Source organism: Pristiophorus japonicus, chromosome 11 (assembly GCF_044704955.1).
Source record: "Pristiophorus japonicus isolate sPriJap1 chromosome 11, sPriJap1.hap1, whole genome shotgun sequence".
In the NCBI taxonomy this organism is placed as follows: Eukaryota; Metazoa; Chordata; class Chondrichthyes; family Pristiophoridae; genus Pristiophorus; species Pristiophorus japonicus.
Window position 1 is genome coordinate 71,506,762 of NC_091987.1, and position 16,838 is coordinate 71,523,599.

General features: G+C 42.1%; 1 protein-coding gene across 6 annotated transcripts in view; it reads left to right on the forward strand.

The window, feature by feature from the left end:
• wars2 (tryptophanyl tRNA synthetase 2, mitochondrial) overlaps positions 1-15,295 on the forward strand; it is a 74,180-nt gene extending 58,885 nt beyond the window's left edge. For all 6 annotated transcript variants that reach the window (XM_070893515.1, XM_070893516.1, XM_070893517.1 and 3 more), the window contains 3 exons: positions 4,348-4,433; positions 6,852-6,970; positions 11,617-15,295. In XM_070893515.1, the coding sequence (XP_070749616.1) occupies positions 4,348-4,433; positions 6,852-6,970; positions 11,617-12,065 (654 nt within the window). In that variant the 3' untranslated portion in view covers positions 12,066-15,295. The remainder of the gene's footprint in view (positions 1-4,347; positions 4,434-6,851; positions 6,971-11,616) is intronic.
• Positions 15,296-16,838: the final 1,543 nt, after the last annotated feature.

Consider the following 16,838-nt stretch of genomic DNA (forward strand, 5'->3'; position numbering starts at 1 on the left):
TGTTACAGAACCTACAAGGGAGCAAGCTATCTTAGATCTGGTCCTGTGTAATGAGACAGGAATAATAAACGATCTCCTAGTAAAAGATCCTCTCGGAATGAGTGATCACAGTATGGTTGAATTTGTAATACAGATTGAGGGTGAGGAAGTAGTGTCTCAAACGAGCGTACTATGCTTAAACAAAGGGGACTACAGTGGGATGAGGGCAGAGTTGGCTAAAGTAGACTGGAAACACAGACCAAACGGTGGCACAATTGAGGAACAGTGGAGGACTTTTAAGGAGCTCTTTCATAGTGCTCAACAAAAATATATTCCAGTGAAAAAGAAAGGCGGTAAGAGAAGGGATAACCAGCCGTGGATAACCAAGGAAATAAAGGAGAGTATCAAATTAAAAACCAATGCGTATAAGGTGTCCAAGGTTAGTGGGAAACTAGAAGATTGGGAAAATTTTAAACAACAGCAAAGAATGACTAAGAAAGCAATAAAGAAAGGAAAGATAGATTTCGAAGGTAAACTTGCGCAAAACATAAAAACAGACAGTAAAAGCTTTTACAGATATATAAAACGGTAAAGAGTGACTAAAGTAAATGTTGGCCCCTTAGAAGATGAGAAGGGGGATTTAATAATGGGAAATGTGGAAATGGCTGAGACCTTAAACAATTATTTTGCTTTGGTCTTCACAGTGGAAGACACAAAAACCATGCCAAAAATTGCTGGTCACAGGAATGTGGGAAGGGAGGACCTTGAGATAATCACTATCACTAGGGGGGGTAGTGCTGGACAGGCTAATGGGACTCAAGGTAGACAAGTCCCCTGCTCCTGATGAAATGCATCCCAGGGTATTAAGAGATGGTGAAAGTTATAGCAGATGCATTCGTTATAATCTACCAAAATTCTCTGGACTCTGGGGCGGTACCAGCGGATTGGAAAGCAGCTAATGTAACGCCTCTGTTTAAAAAAGGGGGCAGACTAAAGGCAGGTAACTATAGGCCGGTTAGTTTAACATCTGTAGTGGGGAAAATGCTTGAAACTATCATTAAGGAAGAAATAGCGGGACATCTGGATAGGAATAGTGCAATCGAGCAGACACAACATGGATTCATGAAGGGGAAATCATGTTTAACTAATTTACTGGAATTCTTTGAGGATATAACGAGCATGGTGGATAGAGGTGTACCGATGGATGTGGTGTATTTAGATATCGAAAAGCCATTCGATAAGGTGCCACACAAAAGGTTACTGCAGAAGATAAAGGTATGTGGAGTCAGAGGAAATGTATTAGCATGGATCGAGAATTGGCTGGCTAACAGAAAGCAGAGAGTCGGGATAAATGGGTCCTTTTCGGGTTGGAAATCGGTGGTTAGTGGTGTGCCACAGGGATCGGTGCTGGGACCATAACTGTTTACAATATACATAGATGACCTGGAAGAGGGGACAGAGTGTAGTGTAACAAAATTTGCAGATGACACAAAGATTAGTGGGAAAGCGGGTTGTGTAGAGGACACCAAAAGGCTGCAAAGAGATTTAGATAGGTTAAGCGAATGGGCTAAGGTTTGGCAGATGGAATACAATGTCGGAAAGTGTGAGGTCATCCACCTTGGGGGGGAAAAAACAGTAAAAAGGAATATTATTTGAATGGGGAGAAATTACAACATTCTGCGGTGCAGAGGGACCTGGGGGTCCTTGTGCATGAATTCCAAAAAGTTAGTTTGCAGGTGCAGCAGGTAATCAGGAAGGCGAATGGAATGTTGGCCTTCATTGCGAGAGGGATGGAGTACAAAAGCAGGGAGGTCCTGCTGCAACTGTATAGGGTATTGGTGAGGCCACACCTGGAGTACTGCGTGCAGTTTTGGTCACCTTACTTAAGGAAGGATATACTAGCTTTGGAAGGGGTACAGAGACGATTCACTAGGCTGATTCTGGAGATGAGGGGGTTACCTTATGATGATAGATTGAGTAGACTGGGTCTTTACTCATTGGAGTTCAGAAGGATGAGGGGTGATCTTATAGAAACATTTAAAATAATGAAAGGGATAGACAAGATAGAGGCAGAGAGATTGTTTCCACTGGTCAGGGAGACTAGAACTAGGGGGCACAGCCTCAAAATACGGGGGAGCCAATTTAAAACCGAGTTGAGAAGGAATTTCTTCTCCCAGAGGGTTGTGAATCTGTGGAATTCTCTGCCCAAGGAAGCAGTTGAGGCTAGCTCATTGAATGTATTCAAGTCACAGATAGATAGATTTTTAACCAATGAGGGAATTAAGGGTTATGGGGAGCGGGCGGGTAAGTGGAGCTGAGTCCACGGCCAGATCAACCATGATCTTGTTGAATGGCGGAGCAGGCTCGAGGGGCTCGATGGCCTACTCCTGTTCCTAATTCTTATGTTCTTATGTTCTTATGTTCTTATGGGGAGCGGGCAGGGAAGTGAAGTTGAGCTGATGATCAGATCAGCCATGATCTTATTGAATGGCGGAGCAGGCTCGATGAGCCAAATGGCCTGCTCCTATTTCTTATGTTCTTGTAACACAAATTTATGAAAGGGAAATCTGTTGGAGTTTTTTGAGGTTGTAACTAGCAGAATAGATAAGGTGGAACCGTTGAATGTGGTGTATTTGGATTTTCAGAAGGCATTCGACAAGGCACCACACAAGAGGTTATTAAACAAAATTGGGGCTCACGGGTTTGGGAATAATATACTAGCATGGATTGAGGATTGGTTAATGGACAGAAAACGGAGATTAGGAATAAACGGGTCATTTTCGGGTTGTCGGGTTGTAATTAGTGGAGTGACGCAAGGATCAATGCTTGGGCCTCAGCTATTCACAATATCTATCAATGATTTGGATGAGGGGACCAAATGCAATATATCCAAGTTTGCTGATGATGCAAAGCTTAGGTGGGAATGTAAGTTGTGAGGAGGATGCAAAGAGGCTTCAAGGAGATATAGACAGACAAGAACTTGGCAAATAGAATATAATGTGGAGAAATGTGAAGTTATCCTCTTTGGTAGGAAAAATAGAAAAACAGTATTTTTTAAATGGTGAGATTGGGAAATGCTGATGTTCAGAGAGACCTGGGTGTCCTTGTGCACGAATCACTGAAAGTTGTCATGCAAGTACAGCAAGCAATTAGGAAAACAAATGCTATGTTTGCCTTTATTATAGTATAAGATTAAAGACGTCTTACTGCAAATATATAGAGCCCTGGTGAGACCACACCTGGAATATTGTGCACAGGTTTGGACTCCTTACCTAAGGAAGGATGGACTTGCCATAAAGAGAGCACAAGGAAAGTTCACCAGACTGATTCCTGGGATTGTCCTATGAGGAGAGATTGAGTAGACTAGGCCTATATTCTCTAGAGTTTGGAAGAATGAGAGGGATCTCATTGAAACATACAAAATTCTTGCATACCTTGACAGGATAGATGTGGGGAGGATGTTTCCCCTGGCTGGGGAGTCTAGAACCAGGGATTGACCATTTAAGACTGAGATGAGGAAACATTTCTTCACTCAGAGGGTGGTGAATCTTTGTAGTTCTCTACCCCTGAGGGCTGTGGAGGCTGTGTCATTGAGTATATTCAAGACAGTGGTCGATACATTTTGGGATATTAAGGGAAACAAGGGATATGAGGACAGTGCTGGAAAGTGGAGTTCAGGTCGAAGATCAGCCATGATCTTATTGAATGGTAGAGCAGGCTCGAGGGGCTGAATGGCCTACTCCTGCTCCTATTTCTTATATTCTTATGCAGTGCTGAGAGTGCTGTGTTGTCGGAGGTACGTCCTTTCAGATAAAATATTAAACAGAGTTCCCGTCTGCCTGTTCAGGTGGATGTAAAATAATCCCATGGCACTGTTTGAAAAAGAGCAGGGGAGTTCTCCAAGTGTCCTGCCCAATAATTTACCCTCAACCAAAGCCAGCAAAAGCAGATTTTGCCATTTATGGAATCCTACTGAGTATAACTTGGCTGCTGTATTTCCCTACACAACAATTGGAACTAATCTTCAAAAGTAATTCATTGGCTGTGAAGCATTTTAGGATATCCTGAGGATGTGAAAGGTGCTATATAAATGCAAATGTGTTCTTTCTTTCCTCTCACTGAAAGGGTGAACCATCATATGTCCTTTCGCTTTTTGATACATGTAAGTAATTTACTTGTTTGTTTTTTTGAGGGAAAAGCAAAGGATAGCTTCAGAACATCCCTGTCTGCAAGATGCTTGTTTTCTAAACAAAGTCTGCTTTAGGAGTCCAATCATAGTAAAATAATTGCCAGTAGCAAACCGATTTAAATTTAAAAACAAATTTCCGAATCCTTGTAATAATTAGTATTTTAACTATATTTTTGCAGATGAAAAGCTCTAGTCAGAAGGAGGAAGGCAGTTTGGGTCTGTTTACTTATCCAGTCCTGCAGTCCGCAGACATTCTGTTATACAAGTAAGAGATGTTAAGCAGCACACCAATAGTTCTAATCAGATCTGTGGATTTTCTACTCAATCTCTTGATTGCTACATGTGTATATGTCTACACACACACACACACACTTTTTTTATTTCAGATTTCCAGCATCTGCAGTATTTTGCTTTGTGTATATGGGTATTTGTATACTAGCCTCTTTTTAAAATCTATGAAGCAAGCATGTATATAAATCAATATTCAATAAGCTTTATTAACCTGTTCAGCATCTGCATATTCTTGGACTTTCTCCCCTACCCTTGACTTGCCCTACTGTAATTCATAGAGGCATTCTGCCTTCCATCCAGTACCTTCCTTGTATCATTCCCATGTGGGCTTTCAGACCTGGTGAGGCAAGTCAGTCGTGGCTCAGTTGGTAGCACTCTCTCCTCTGAGTCAGATTGTTGAGAGTTCAAGGCACAAAAATCTAGGCTGACACTCCAGTGCAGTACTGAGGAAGTGCTGCACTTTCGGAGGTGCCGTCTTTCTGATGAGACGTTAAGTGGTGGACGTAAAAGATCCCATGGCACTATTTCGAAGAACAGTAGGGGAGTTATCCCCAGTGTTCTTGCTAATATTTCTCCCTCAATCAAAAAAAGAAAGACTTGCATTTATATAACGCCTTTCATAACCACTGAATTTCCCAAAGTGCTTTACAGCCAATGAAGTACTTTTTGAAGTGTAGTCACTTTTGCAATGTAGGAAACGCGACAGCCAATTTGCGCACAGCAAGCTCCCACAAACAGCAATGTAATAATGACCGGGTAGTCTTTTTTAGTTGATTGAGGGATAAATATTGGCTAGGACATCAGGGATAACTCCCCTGCTCTTCTAAATAGTGCCATAGGATCTTTTACATCCACCTGAGAAGGCAGAAGGGGCCTCAGTTTAACATCTTATCTGAAAGACGATACCTCCAACAGTGCAGCACTCCCTCAGTGCTGCACTGGAATGTCAGTCTAGATTTTTGTGCTCAAATGTCTAGAGTGGGACTTGAACCCACAACCTTCTGACTCAGGCGAAGGTGCTACCAACTGAGCCATGGCTGACACTATCAGCATCACAAATATCAGATATTCTGTCATTATCACATTGCTGTTTGTGGGAGCTTGCTGTGCGCAAATTAGCTGCCGCATTTCTTTATATTCTACCACCCTTGGGTGCCCACGGTAGATGGACCTTTTACCAGAACTGATTTGCCTACTGTTCTAGACTGGGATTGCCTGTTTCCCAGCATTGGAGAGGCATTTGGTTCTGCCTTTTCCTTTTAAACATCTAATTCGTATCTGCTCATTAGCCATAGCTATCTGTGTGGCTGCCTTAAACAGTATTGTCTCCGTCAATTTCCCAAGGATAAGCATCATGTTGCATTATACCGCAGCTGCCAATCTCTAACTAGTATTTGCAGAGTTGGTTCCAACCAGACAGTACCTCAATAATACTGCGTAGCTGAAACTCCAATTATCCTGCCCAGGAAAGAGCTCTCTGCATCTGCCTAGTAAGAGGATTGCTCTGACAGATATTTAAATGTTCAAAAAGAGTCCAGGCAGTGGTGTCTGCACCCTGTATATATTTAAATTAATTCCAGATAGGTTTAAAAATACTCTACAAGACCCAAGAGATCCCCTGGGCACTTTGTAAACCAGGTTTTCCTCCATGCTGGCATTGCAATTCATTTGGTGTCAAATTGAAGTGGTGTGAGACTACCCATTCCAGGTAATAACACACAGAGTAAGGGCGGACCCATAATCTGGATTTCATAGCAATAGAAATTTATTTACAGCACAGAAGGGGGCCATTTGGCCCATCGTGTCCATGCTGGCCGACAAAGAGCTATCCAACCTAATCCCACTTTCCAGCTTTAACCGAAGCCCTGTAGACTACGGCACTCAAGTGCATATCCAGGTACTTTTTAAATGTGGTGAGCATTTCTGCCTCTACCACCCTTTCAGGCAGTGAGTTCCAGACCCCCACCACCCTCTGGGTGGAAAAAATGTCCTCTCCAATCCCCTCTATATACTGCAACTTTAGCCTAAGTGCTTCGCAGCCTCAAAATCTTTTGCATCACCATGGCATGAGTGTTCATTTAGTCCCTGGCTCATCATGGGTGATTTTAGACTTCCACCGAAAATAGTCATAACGTCAGCAGAGCTTCTCCACCACCAGCCGAAAGTTGGCGTAGGGATGTTCAAACCATTTTGGGGTTCAGGCCTCATTTGAATAGCAAAAAGTGCTTTGGGCAACCTAAGATTGCGAGAGGCACTGTATATTTTTTTTAAGTGCATTCCATATATTGATAACTGATATTGTGGCTTGCTATCAACCCTCTCTATAAACTGTTACCTATTTTACCCTTTTGATAGGATTTCTAAGTAATTGATTTTCCTTATGTCCTGTTAGGTCAACCCATGTACCCGTTGGCGAGGATCAGATACAGCACCTGGAGCTAGCGCAGGATATAGCCCGGATCTTCAACAACCAATATGGCAGCTCATTTCCTGTACCAAAAGCTATTCTAAGTGAGTGCGATAACAACTACTAACACTTTTATAGTGCCTTTCATGTAACACGTGTCCCAAGTGTTTCACGGGAGATTGAAGAAAATCGAGCAGGAAGTGGTAAAATTAGGTGGTCAAAGGAGTAGATTTTGAGACGGTAAGGTGAAAGGTTGCAAGGCAGAGGGGTTCAGGAAGAGAATTTGAGTACAGGAATGTGACAGCTGGAGGCTAACTGGAATAGAGGGAGGTGGACATTGAAGATTGCAGTGATGGCATTTCAAAATCAGAACAAAGCATTTATTAAGGGGAACGGATAGGGTAGGTGGAGAGAAACTATTTCCACTGGTTGTGGATTCTAGGATTAGGAGCCATAGTCTTAAAATTTAGAGCCAGTCCTTTCAGGAGTGAAATTAGAAAACACTTCTACACACACTGGAGGGTAGAAATGTGGAACTCTCTTCTGCAAACAGCAATTGATGCTAGATCAATTGTTAATTTTAAATCTGCGCTTGATAGCTCTGATAACCAAAGGTATTAACGGATATGGTCAAAGGTGGGTAAATGGAGATAGGTCACAGATCAGGGATTATGTCATTGAATGGAGGAGCAAGCTCCAAGGGCTGAATGGCCCATTCCTGTTCCTATGTTCCTAAAGTCGATGAGCTAGAAGATGGGAAGCCGTTGGACGTGAGCGTGAACGAGGTGGCAGGTAATACCAGACTTCATGTAGAATAGAAGAAAGAAAGAAAGGCTTAAAAACATAAGAAATAGAAGCAGGAATAGGCCACCTGGCCCCTCGAGCCTGCTTCACCATTTAATAAGATCATTGCTGATGTGATCATGGACTCAGTTCCACTTCCCTGCCCGCTCCCCAAAACCCTTTATTCCCTTATCGCTCAAAAATCTGTCTATCTCCGCCTTAAATATATTCAATGACCCAGCCTCCACAGCTCTCTGGGGTTGAGAATTCCATAGATTTATAACCCTCAGAAGAAATTCCTCCTCTTCTCAGTTTTAAATGGGCGACCCCTTATTCTGAGACTATGTCCCCTAGTTTTAGTTTTCCCTTGAGTGGAAATATCCTCTCTGCATCCACCTTGTCGAGCCCCCTCATTATCTTATGTTTTGATAAGATCACCTCTCATTCTTCTGAGCTCCAATGTGTATAGGCCCAACCTACTCAACCTATCTTAAGTCAACCCCCTCAACTCCGGAATCAACCTTCTCTGAACAGCCTCCAATGCAAGTGTATCCTTCCTTTAAATAAATACGGAGACCAAAACTGTACATAGTACTTCTAGGTGTGGCCTCACCAATACCCTGTACAGTTGTAGCAGGACTGCTCTACTTTTATACTCTATCCCCCTAGCAATAAAAGCCAACATTCCATTTGCCTTCCTGATTACTTGCTGTCCCTGCATACTAACTTTTTGTGTTTCATGCACAAGGACCCCCTCCACTGTAGCATTTTGCAATTTTTCTCCATTTAAATTTGCTTTTCTATTTTTTTCTGCCAAAGTGGATAACCTCACATTTTCTCACATTACACTCCATCTGCCAAATTTTTGCCCACTCACTTAGTCTATCTATATCCCTTTGCAGATTTTTTGTGTCCTGCTCACAATTTGCTTTCCCACCCATCTTTGTATCATCAGCAAACTTGGCTACATTACACTCGGTCCCTTCATCCAAGTCATTAAAATAGATTGTAAATAGTTGAGGCCCCAGCACCGATCCCTGTGGCACCCCACTAGTCACTGTTTGACGACTGGAAAATTACCCATTTATCCCGACTCTCTGTTTTCTGTTAGTTAGCCAATCCTCTATCCATGCTAATATGTTACCCCAACCCCGTGAACTTTTATCTTGTGCAGTAACCTTTTATGTGGCACCTTATTGAATGCCTTCTGGAAATCCAAATATACCACATCCACTGGTTTCCCCCTTATCCACCCTGCTCACTACATCCTCAAAGAACTCCAGCAAATTTGTCAAACATGACTCAGCAGAGGAGGACAAAGTGTTTGATTAGGGCAGGGAAAATGGAGTATGAGAAGAAGCTTGCAGGGAACATTAAGACGGATTGCAAAAGTTTCTATAGATATGTAAAGAGGAAAAGGTTAGTAAAGACAAACTTAGGTCCCCTGCAGTCAGAATCAGGGGAAGTCATAACGGGGAACAAAGAAATGGCGGACCAATTGAACAAGTACTTTGGTTCGGTATTCACTAAGGAGGACACAAACAACCTTCCGGATATAAAAGGGGTCAGAGGGTCTAGTAAGGAGGAGGAACTGAGGGAAATCCTTATTAGTCGGGAAATTGTGTTGGGGAAATTGATGGGATTGAAGGCCGATAAATTCCCAGGGCCTGATGGACTGCATCCCAGAGTACTTAAGGAGGTGGCCTTGGAAATAGCGGGTGCATTGACAGTCATTTTCCAACATTCCATTGACTCTGGATCAGTTCCTATCGAGTGGAGGGTAGCCAATATAACCCCACTTTTTAAAAAAGGAGGGAGAGAGAAAACAGGGAATTATAGACCGGTCAGCCTGACATCGGTGGTGGGTAAAGTGATGGAATCAATTATTAAGGATGTCATAGCAGCGCATTTGGAAAGAGGTGACATGATAGGTCCAAGTCAGCATGGATTTGTGAAAGGGAAATCGTGCTTGACAAATCTTCTGGAATTTTTTGAGGATGTTTCCAGTAGAGTGGACAAGGGAGAACCAGTTGATGTGGTATATTTGGACTTTCAGAAGGCTTTCGACAAAGTCCCACACAAGAGATTAATGTGCAAAGTTAAAGCACATGGGATTGGGGGTAGAGTGCTGACATGGATTGAGAACTGGTTGTCAGACAGGAAGTAAAGAGTAGGAGTAAATGGGTACTTTTCAGAATGGCAGGCAGTGACTAGTGGGGTACCGCAAGGTTCTGTGCTGGGACCCCATCTGTTTACACTGTACATTAATGATTTAGACGAGGGGATTAAATGTAGTATCTCCAAATTTGCGGATGACACTAAGTTGGGTGGCAGTGTGAGCTGCGAGGAGGATGCTATGAGGCTGCAGAGCGACTTGGATAGGTTAGGTGAGTGGGCAAATGCATGGCAGATGAAGTATAATGTGGATAAATGTGAGGTTATCCACTTTGGTGGTAAAAACAGAGAGACAGACTATTATCTGAATAGTGACAGATTAGGAAAAGGGGAGGTGCAACGAGTCCTGGGTGTCCAGTACATCAGTCATTGAAGGTTGGCATGCAGGTACAGCAGGCAGTTAAGAAAGCAAATGGCATGTTGGCCTTCATAGCGAGGGGATTTGAGTACAGGGGCAGGGAGGTGTTGCTACAGTTGTACAGGGCCTTGGTGAGGCCACACCTGGAGTATTGTGTACAGTTTTGGTCTCCTAACCTGAGGAAGGACATTCTTGTTATTGAGGGAGTGCAGCGAAGGTTCACCAGACTGATTCCCGGGATGGCGGGACTGACCTATCAAGAAAGACTGGATCAACTGGGCTTGTATTCAGTGGAGTTCAGAAGAATGAGAGGGGACCTCATAGAAACGTTTAAAATTCTGACGGGTTTAGACAGGTTAGATGCAGGAAGAATGTTCCCAATGTTGGGGAAGTCCAGAACCAGGGGTCACAGTCTAAGGATAAGGGGTAAGCCATTTAGGACCGAGATGAGGAGAAACTTCTTCACCCAGAGAGTGGTGAACCTGTGGAATTCTCTACCCCAGAAAGTTGTTGAGGCCAATTCACTAAATATATTAAAAAAGGAGTTAGATAAACTACTAGGGGGATCAAGGGGTATGGCGAGAAAGCAGGAATGGGATACTGAAGTTGCATGTTCAGCCATGAACTCATTGAATGGCAGTGCAGGCTAGAAGGGCCTAATGGCCTACTCCTGCACCTATTTTCTATGTTTCTATGATTTCCCTTTCAGAAAACCATGCTGACTCTGCTTGATTGAATTATGCTTTTCCAAATGTCCTGCTACTGCTTCTTTAATAATGGACACCAGCATTTGCCCAACGACAGATGTTAGGCTAACTGGTCTATAATTTCTTGCTTTTTGTCTGCCTCCTTTTTTAAATAGGGGCGTAACATTTGCGGTTTTCCAATCCGCTTGCGTTTATATAGCACCTTTCATGACCACTGGATGTCTCAAAGCGCTTTACAGCCAATGAAGTACTTTTGGAGTGTAGTCACTGTTGTAGTGTGGGAAATAGGATGAGATCAGCAAGGAGACCACTGGAGAAAGCAAACTTTGAAGTGGTGAAGCAGTGAATGAAGGTTTCAGGAGCTGAAATAGGGACATAGGCAAGACAATGTTAAAACACGGAAGTTGGCTGTCTTGAAGACAAACCAGATGTGAAGTTTATAGCTTAGCACAGGATGGTACAGGATACTGAGATTGTACACCCTTGATTCAGTCTGAACAAGCATTCAGGAATGGGGATGGCTTCTGAGCCTGGGGCAGGAAGTTTCTGATGGGAAATAAACAGAATTTGTTGTGTTCGGTCAATGTTGGGGTGGAGCAAATTCAGATCCCTCCTCAGTTGGATTGGCTTTGCACAAGATATAGATTGCAATATTGAATATTAACTTAATGTTTGAATATTACTTTACAAATAAGCATTTTTCCATTATCCCCACACCTCATTGCAGGTGAAACTAAAAAAATTAAATCACTGAGGAATCCTGCCGCAAAGATGTCAAAGTCAGACCCTCAAAAGTTAGCGACTGTGAATATCACGGATTCACCCGAGGAGATATTACTGAAGTTTCGCAAAGCAGTAACAGATTTCACCTCTGAAGTGACGTATGACCCAGAGACACGGCCAGGAGTATCAAATCTGGTAGCAGTGCACACAGCAGTGACTGGATTGACTGTCGAGGAGGTTGTGCACCAAAGCAAAGGATTGGACACTGCACGCTACAAATATGTGGTGGCTGAGGCAGTCATTAAGAAATTTGCACCGGTTAAGGATGAAATTGAAAGACTTAAAGCTGAGAGAGGTTTCCTCGAGCAAGTCTTAAACCATGGAGCTGAAAAGGCAAAAGAATTGGCAGGCCCCATATACCATGAAATCCGAAAATTGGTTGGCTTTAGCTAACCATCTATTAATTCTAAACCGCAGCTACTGGTTCACTAAATCTGTTTCAAGTGGAAGCCTTGCAGAAGAGGTGATCATGGTGTACTTAAATAGGTGGTCAGTGATTACTTAAGGTACATGTGTTTCAGGATATGCACTGGTTATCATTTACTGAATATAATGTATGTTAATCATAATTGGTATGATTATAAGATCTTAAACGATATGTACTCTTTTTAAACTGGATCCAGAGAAACATACCTTGGCTGGGGGGGAAATGGCCGTGTCCAAGATCATATCGCTTGGGAATAAAAATCAGATTTTTATCATGCCCATCAAAGCCAAACTGGATTCGAACCAGGTCCCAGAGCAAATGAAATGTGTACAACCACACTTCATTATGTAGTCTTCCCCTCTAAATTGGATTTGCACTAATGTTCCAGTGAGAAAACATATTCAAATATACTGTGCCAGCTATTTCCTGTGTCAGAGAAAAAAGGTTTTTATCTTGGTTGGATATGATCCTAGGCTCTAAGAGGAAAAGGCTTCATTCACTACCTAGTTTCCTGATTAGTATCTCTGGACGTCTTGCGTAAGAGTATCTGATTGACTTCTGTCCTTTTGTGGTTTTACCATAACATTGGGAGGTGATGTGGAGGGAGCCGAGGTGCAGAGAGGAGGACAACTTTGGACTTCCTACTTACTAGCTGAAGACCAACAAAGGGTGAGGAGCAAATTGCCTGCCCTCAGTTGGAAATGAAGATGAACCTAAAATAAGTGGAAAATAACCTACTTTGAAGACCAATTCCACTGTGTCATCAAAATGGAAAATTATTGCTGCTAAACGTGCAAGTGTTCATTGAAAAATATAAATGGTATATGGAATGAAAGCCAATGAAATCCAAATACTTAAATGCACATTAAAATACTTGGATTGTAAGTTCAATACTGGCCTAATTTCTCTATTGATTGGATTGAAAGCACGAGGGGTTCAGCATGGCTTGTGGCCGTGTTCACAGATATAGTGCGTGTGAGGCTGAACCAGACTGTTCGCAACCTTGGAGTCATATTTGACCTGAAATGAGCTTTCGACCATGTATCCGCAGCATAACTAAGACCGCCTATTTCCACCTTCGTAACATCACTCGTCTCTGCCCTTGCCTCAGCTCATCCATTGCTAAAGCCCTCATCCCATGCCTTTGTTACCTCTAGACTTGACTACTCCAACGCACTCCTGGCTGGCCTCCCACATTCTACCCTACGTAAACTAGAGGTGATTCAAAACTCAGCTGCCTATGGCCTAACTCAACAAGTCCCGCTCACCATCACCCCGTGCTCGCTGACCTACATTGGCTTCTGGTTAAGCGTGCCTCGATTTCAAAATTCTCATCCTTGTTTTCAAATCCCTCCATGACCTCACCCCTTCCTATCTCTCTAATCTCCTCCAGCCCCACAAACCCCCCAAGATGTCTGCGCTCCTTTAATTCTTCCCTCTAGATTATAATCACTCAACCATTGATGGCTGTGCCTTCTGTTGCCTAGGCCCCAAGCTCTGGAACTCCCTGCCTAAATCTCTCCACCTCTACCTCTTTCCTCCTTCATGATGCTCCTTAAAACATAACTCTTTGACCAAGCTTTTGGTCACCTGTGCTAATTTTTACTTATGTGGCTCGGTGCCAAATTTTTATCTCCTAATACTCCTTTAAAGCGCCTTGGGACCTTTATGTTAAAGGTGCTATATAAATACAAGTGGAACAGTCTCATCAAACAAGAGATGATAAATAGAAAAGCTGCGAATTAGTTATAAATCGCCCACTTTGGTTTAGAAAAAACAAAATCTGATGTAAAATATGTTTTATTCTTCAGTGATCTCCCCAGCTGAAGAACATAAGAAATTGGAGCAGGAGTAGACCACCTGGCCCCTCGAGTCTGCTCCGCCATTTAATAAGATCATGACTGATCTTATCATGGACTCAGCTCCACTTCCATGCCTGCTCCCCATAACCCTTTACTGCCTTATCGCTCAAAAATCTGTCGATCTCTGCCTTAAATATATTCAATGATCCAGCCGCCAGAGCTCTCTGGGACAGAGAATTCCATAGATTTACAACCCTCAGAGAAGAAATTCCTCCTTGGCTCAGTTTTAAATGGGCAGTCCCTTATTCTGAGACTATGCCCCCTAGTTCTAGCTTCACCTCTCTGGAAATATCCTCTCTGCATCCACCTTGTCGAGACCCCTCACCCAATGTCCACACACATGTATTTTTCTGGATAGTGATCAAGTCTTGCGAACCCTGACTGATTATTTCCCTCGCACTCACTCACCTTCTCCACCCTTCTCGTCATTGGTGGGTGTTGAGGCCAACTGTACTATCCTTGTATCCTGACAGCTAATTCAACTTGGACCAGCGGCTGATGCTATGCTTTTCCTGGTCTCGCATTACTTCTGTTATGCAGTACATTTAATAACTGAGGCATTGAATTCAATTGATTTTTTAGGCAATGGAATATTGATAAGTACGTATCATTTAAAAATATTGTTAAAAAGATCGATCCCTTGCATTATGTTGTGCTGTAGGACTTTTTTGTGCTTATGTATCATTGGTCGATAAACTTCAAATAAGTTTTATTAGCACTTGGAGCTTGAGATATATGTAAATTAATGGGAACATTGATATAAAGTTTATATTTGTTCCAGTGTGCGCTTTGATGTACACCTAAGTAACCCATGAAGACAAAAAGCCTGGACACTCCTGAATCTGACAATCTTGGCATAACTGCTGTGTGATTCCACAGGAGAGTAGTCATTGTTGTATTTTCCTGTGTATTAAATATTTATTTCTCCCAATCACTTTGCCCCCTCTTAAAATTGCACAAGGGATGAGAGTTTTGTTTGGAAATATCATGACCCCATTTAAAAGATTCATGGTATTTGTATCTGTTACTGATAGTGTGTTGCATTTTGGAGGAGAATGGAGTAGCTATTGACTTTGTATTTCTGCAGAATTCTTTGCTTCTAATATTTTCCTTGACTATTTAGCTAAGTTGGCTAGTGGATTCAAGTCACGAAAGCCAGCAGGAGACAGATGGTTAATTTTGTACTTTAATTTTTCAGCATTCGCCAAATTGGCTCCACTATACAAGAAGATCTGTGGTATGGTGAATATTATAACCTGTAACTTATTTTTAATAGCACCATGTGACTGCACAGCTTGCAAAATAAACAACTTTTTTACTATATATTAATAAAATGAAACTATGGAAAAAAACTACACACGAAGAATTGCTGCCAAAGTCATTACAATGTTTTATATCATTAAATTCCAACTGTTTTGTGTTCCACTGACTATGGATCAGCAAAAGAGTCACTGCAAAATGTTGAAAAGCAGGATGGTGGATAGTAAATATTTGAGGTACGTTGCACGTAGAAATAATAAAAAGTAAACTAGCAAAATTACATGAGGAAGCCGATAATTCTCCACCTCCAGTAAAGTGAGAGTTTATTATCATAAATCACTCATTCCGTTGTTTGGCTTGTTCCATTGGTTTAAATGGCTTCAGAGAAAAAAAGTATTAAAAATGTATATACTTATCACTTCAAGTGGTACAAGTTAAATTGTCGTGATAGAAATCACATCTGATTTTGGAGTAAGTTCAAATACATCTTCTGATCCAGAAACCACATGTGAGGACACATATGGGCTGCTTATGATATGTGAAATCTTTTCCATGAATCATCTCTTCCTCATGTGAAGGTCGGACCCATGTGTGAGAAATGTATTTGTACCGCAGGCATCCAGTGGTGTGCACTCTTTATACCACATGCCTATTTTCATTTTGTGTGTATCATTTAAAAATAATTCACTTTTTTAAGCATTTAAAGGTTAAATTGTTCTATGGATCATGGAGTGCTTCAACCATTGCCTTGTGCCATCAACGTTAAGTTTAATAGCAATTTCTTTACGGACCACACACATAGCATAAAAGCACAATGTTCCATCTTGGAGAAACCTAACCACAACTTTTATTACATGTTAGATGTTTGACTTCTCCTCGGGCTGATTCAATTTTCAGTTGTATAGCGGCTGCCACAAATTTATGTATAAGAATGATTAGGGACCTTGAGAGGAGGCCAAGTAAGACTGTCCACTAGTCCCTTTTGACTGAAGATGCTTGCAAACATGTCAGTCTTGTCTCTTGCACATGTTGCACTCCACCATGGTAGAGGGTGGGGGTATTCTTCGAGCTTCCTCCTCCTATTAGTGACGTATTGTTACTGGACTTTAATATAGCCACCCAGCTGTTCTGTTCTTTCCTATAAAACATAGCCACTTTGAGAATAGTTTTTTTTTTCTGCGTGCTCAACAATTCATCTGATCTTTGTTTACTTCAGTCTGCATTTATCCTGTCTGATGCACTGGAGTGTAATTTGTTTGATTCTGTGTATGATAAATTAGAGCAAACCACTTTAATCTTACCAAATCTTGCTGAGAACGGTAATGGACAACCAAGAAACTAACAGGTGGAAGAAACTCCATGGACATTCCCACCCTCTACCATGGTCGAGTCCAAAACTTGAGAACAAGAGACCAGGCTGAAGTGTTTGCAAACATCTTTAGCCAAAAGAGCCAAATGGATGATCCTATTTTGCTTCCAAAGTCCCTACCTTCATAGATGTAAGTGTGCAACCAATATAGTTCATTTTATGTGACACTTAAGTGCACTAGACCCAGCAAAAATTATAGGCCTTGATAACATCCGGCTGTGGTGTTAAAACACCTGTGCAGCAGGGCT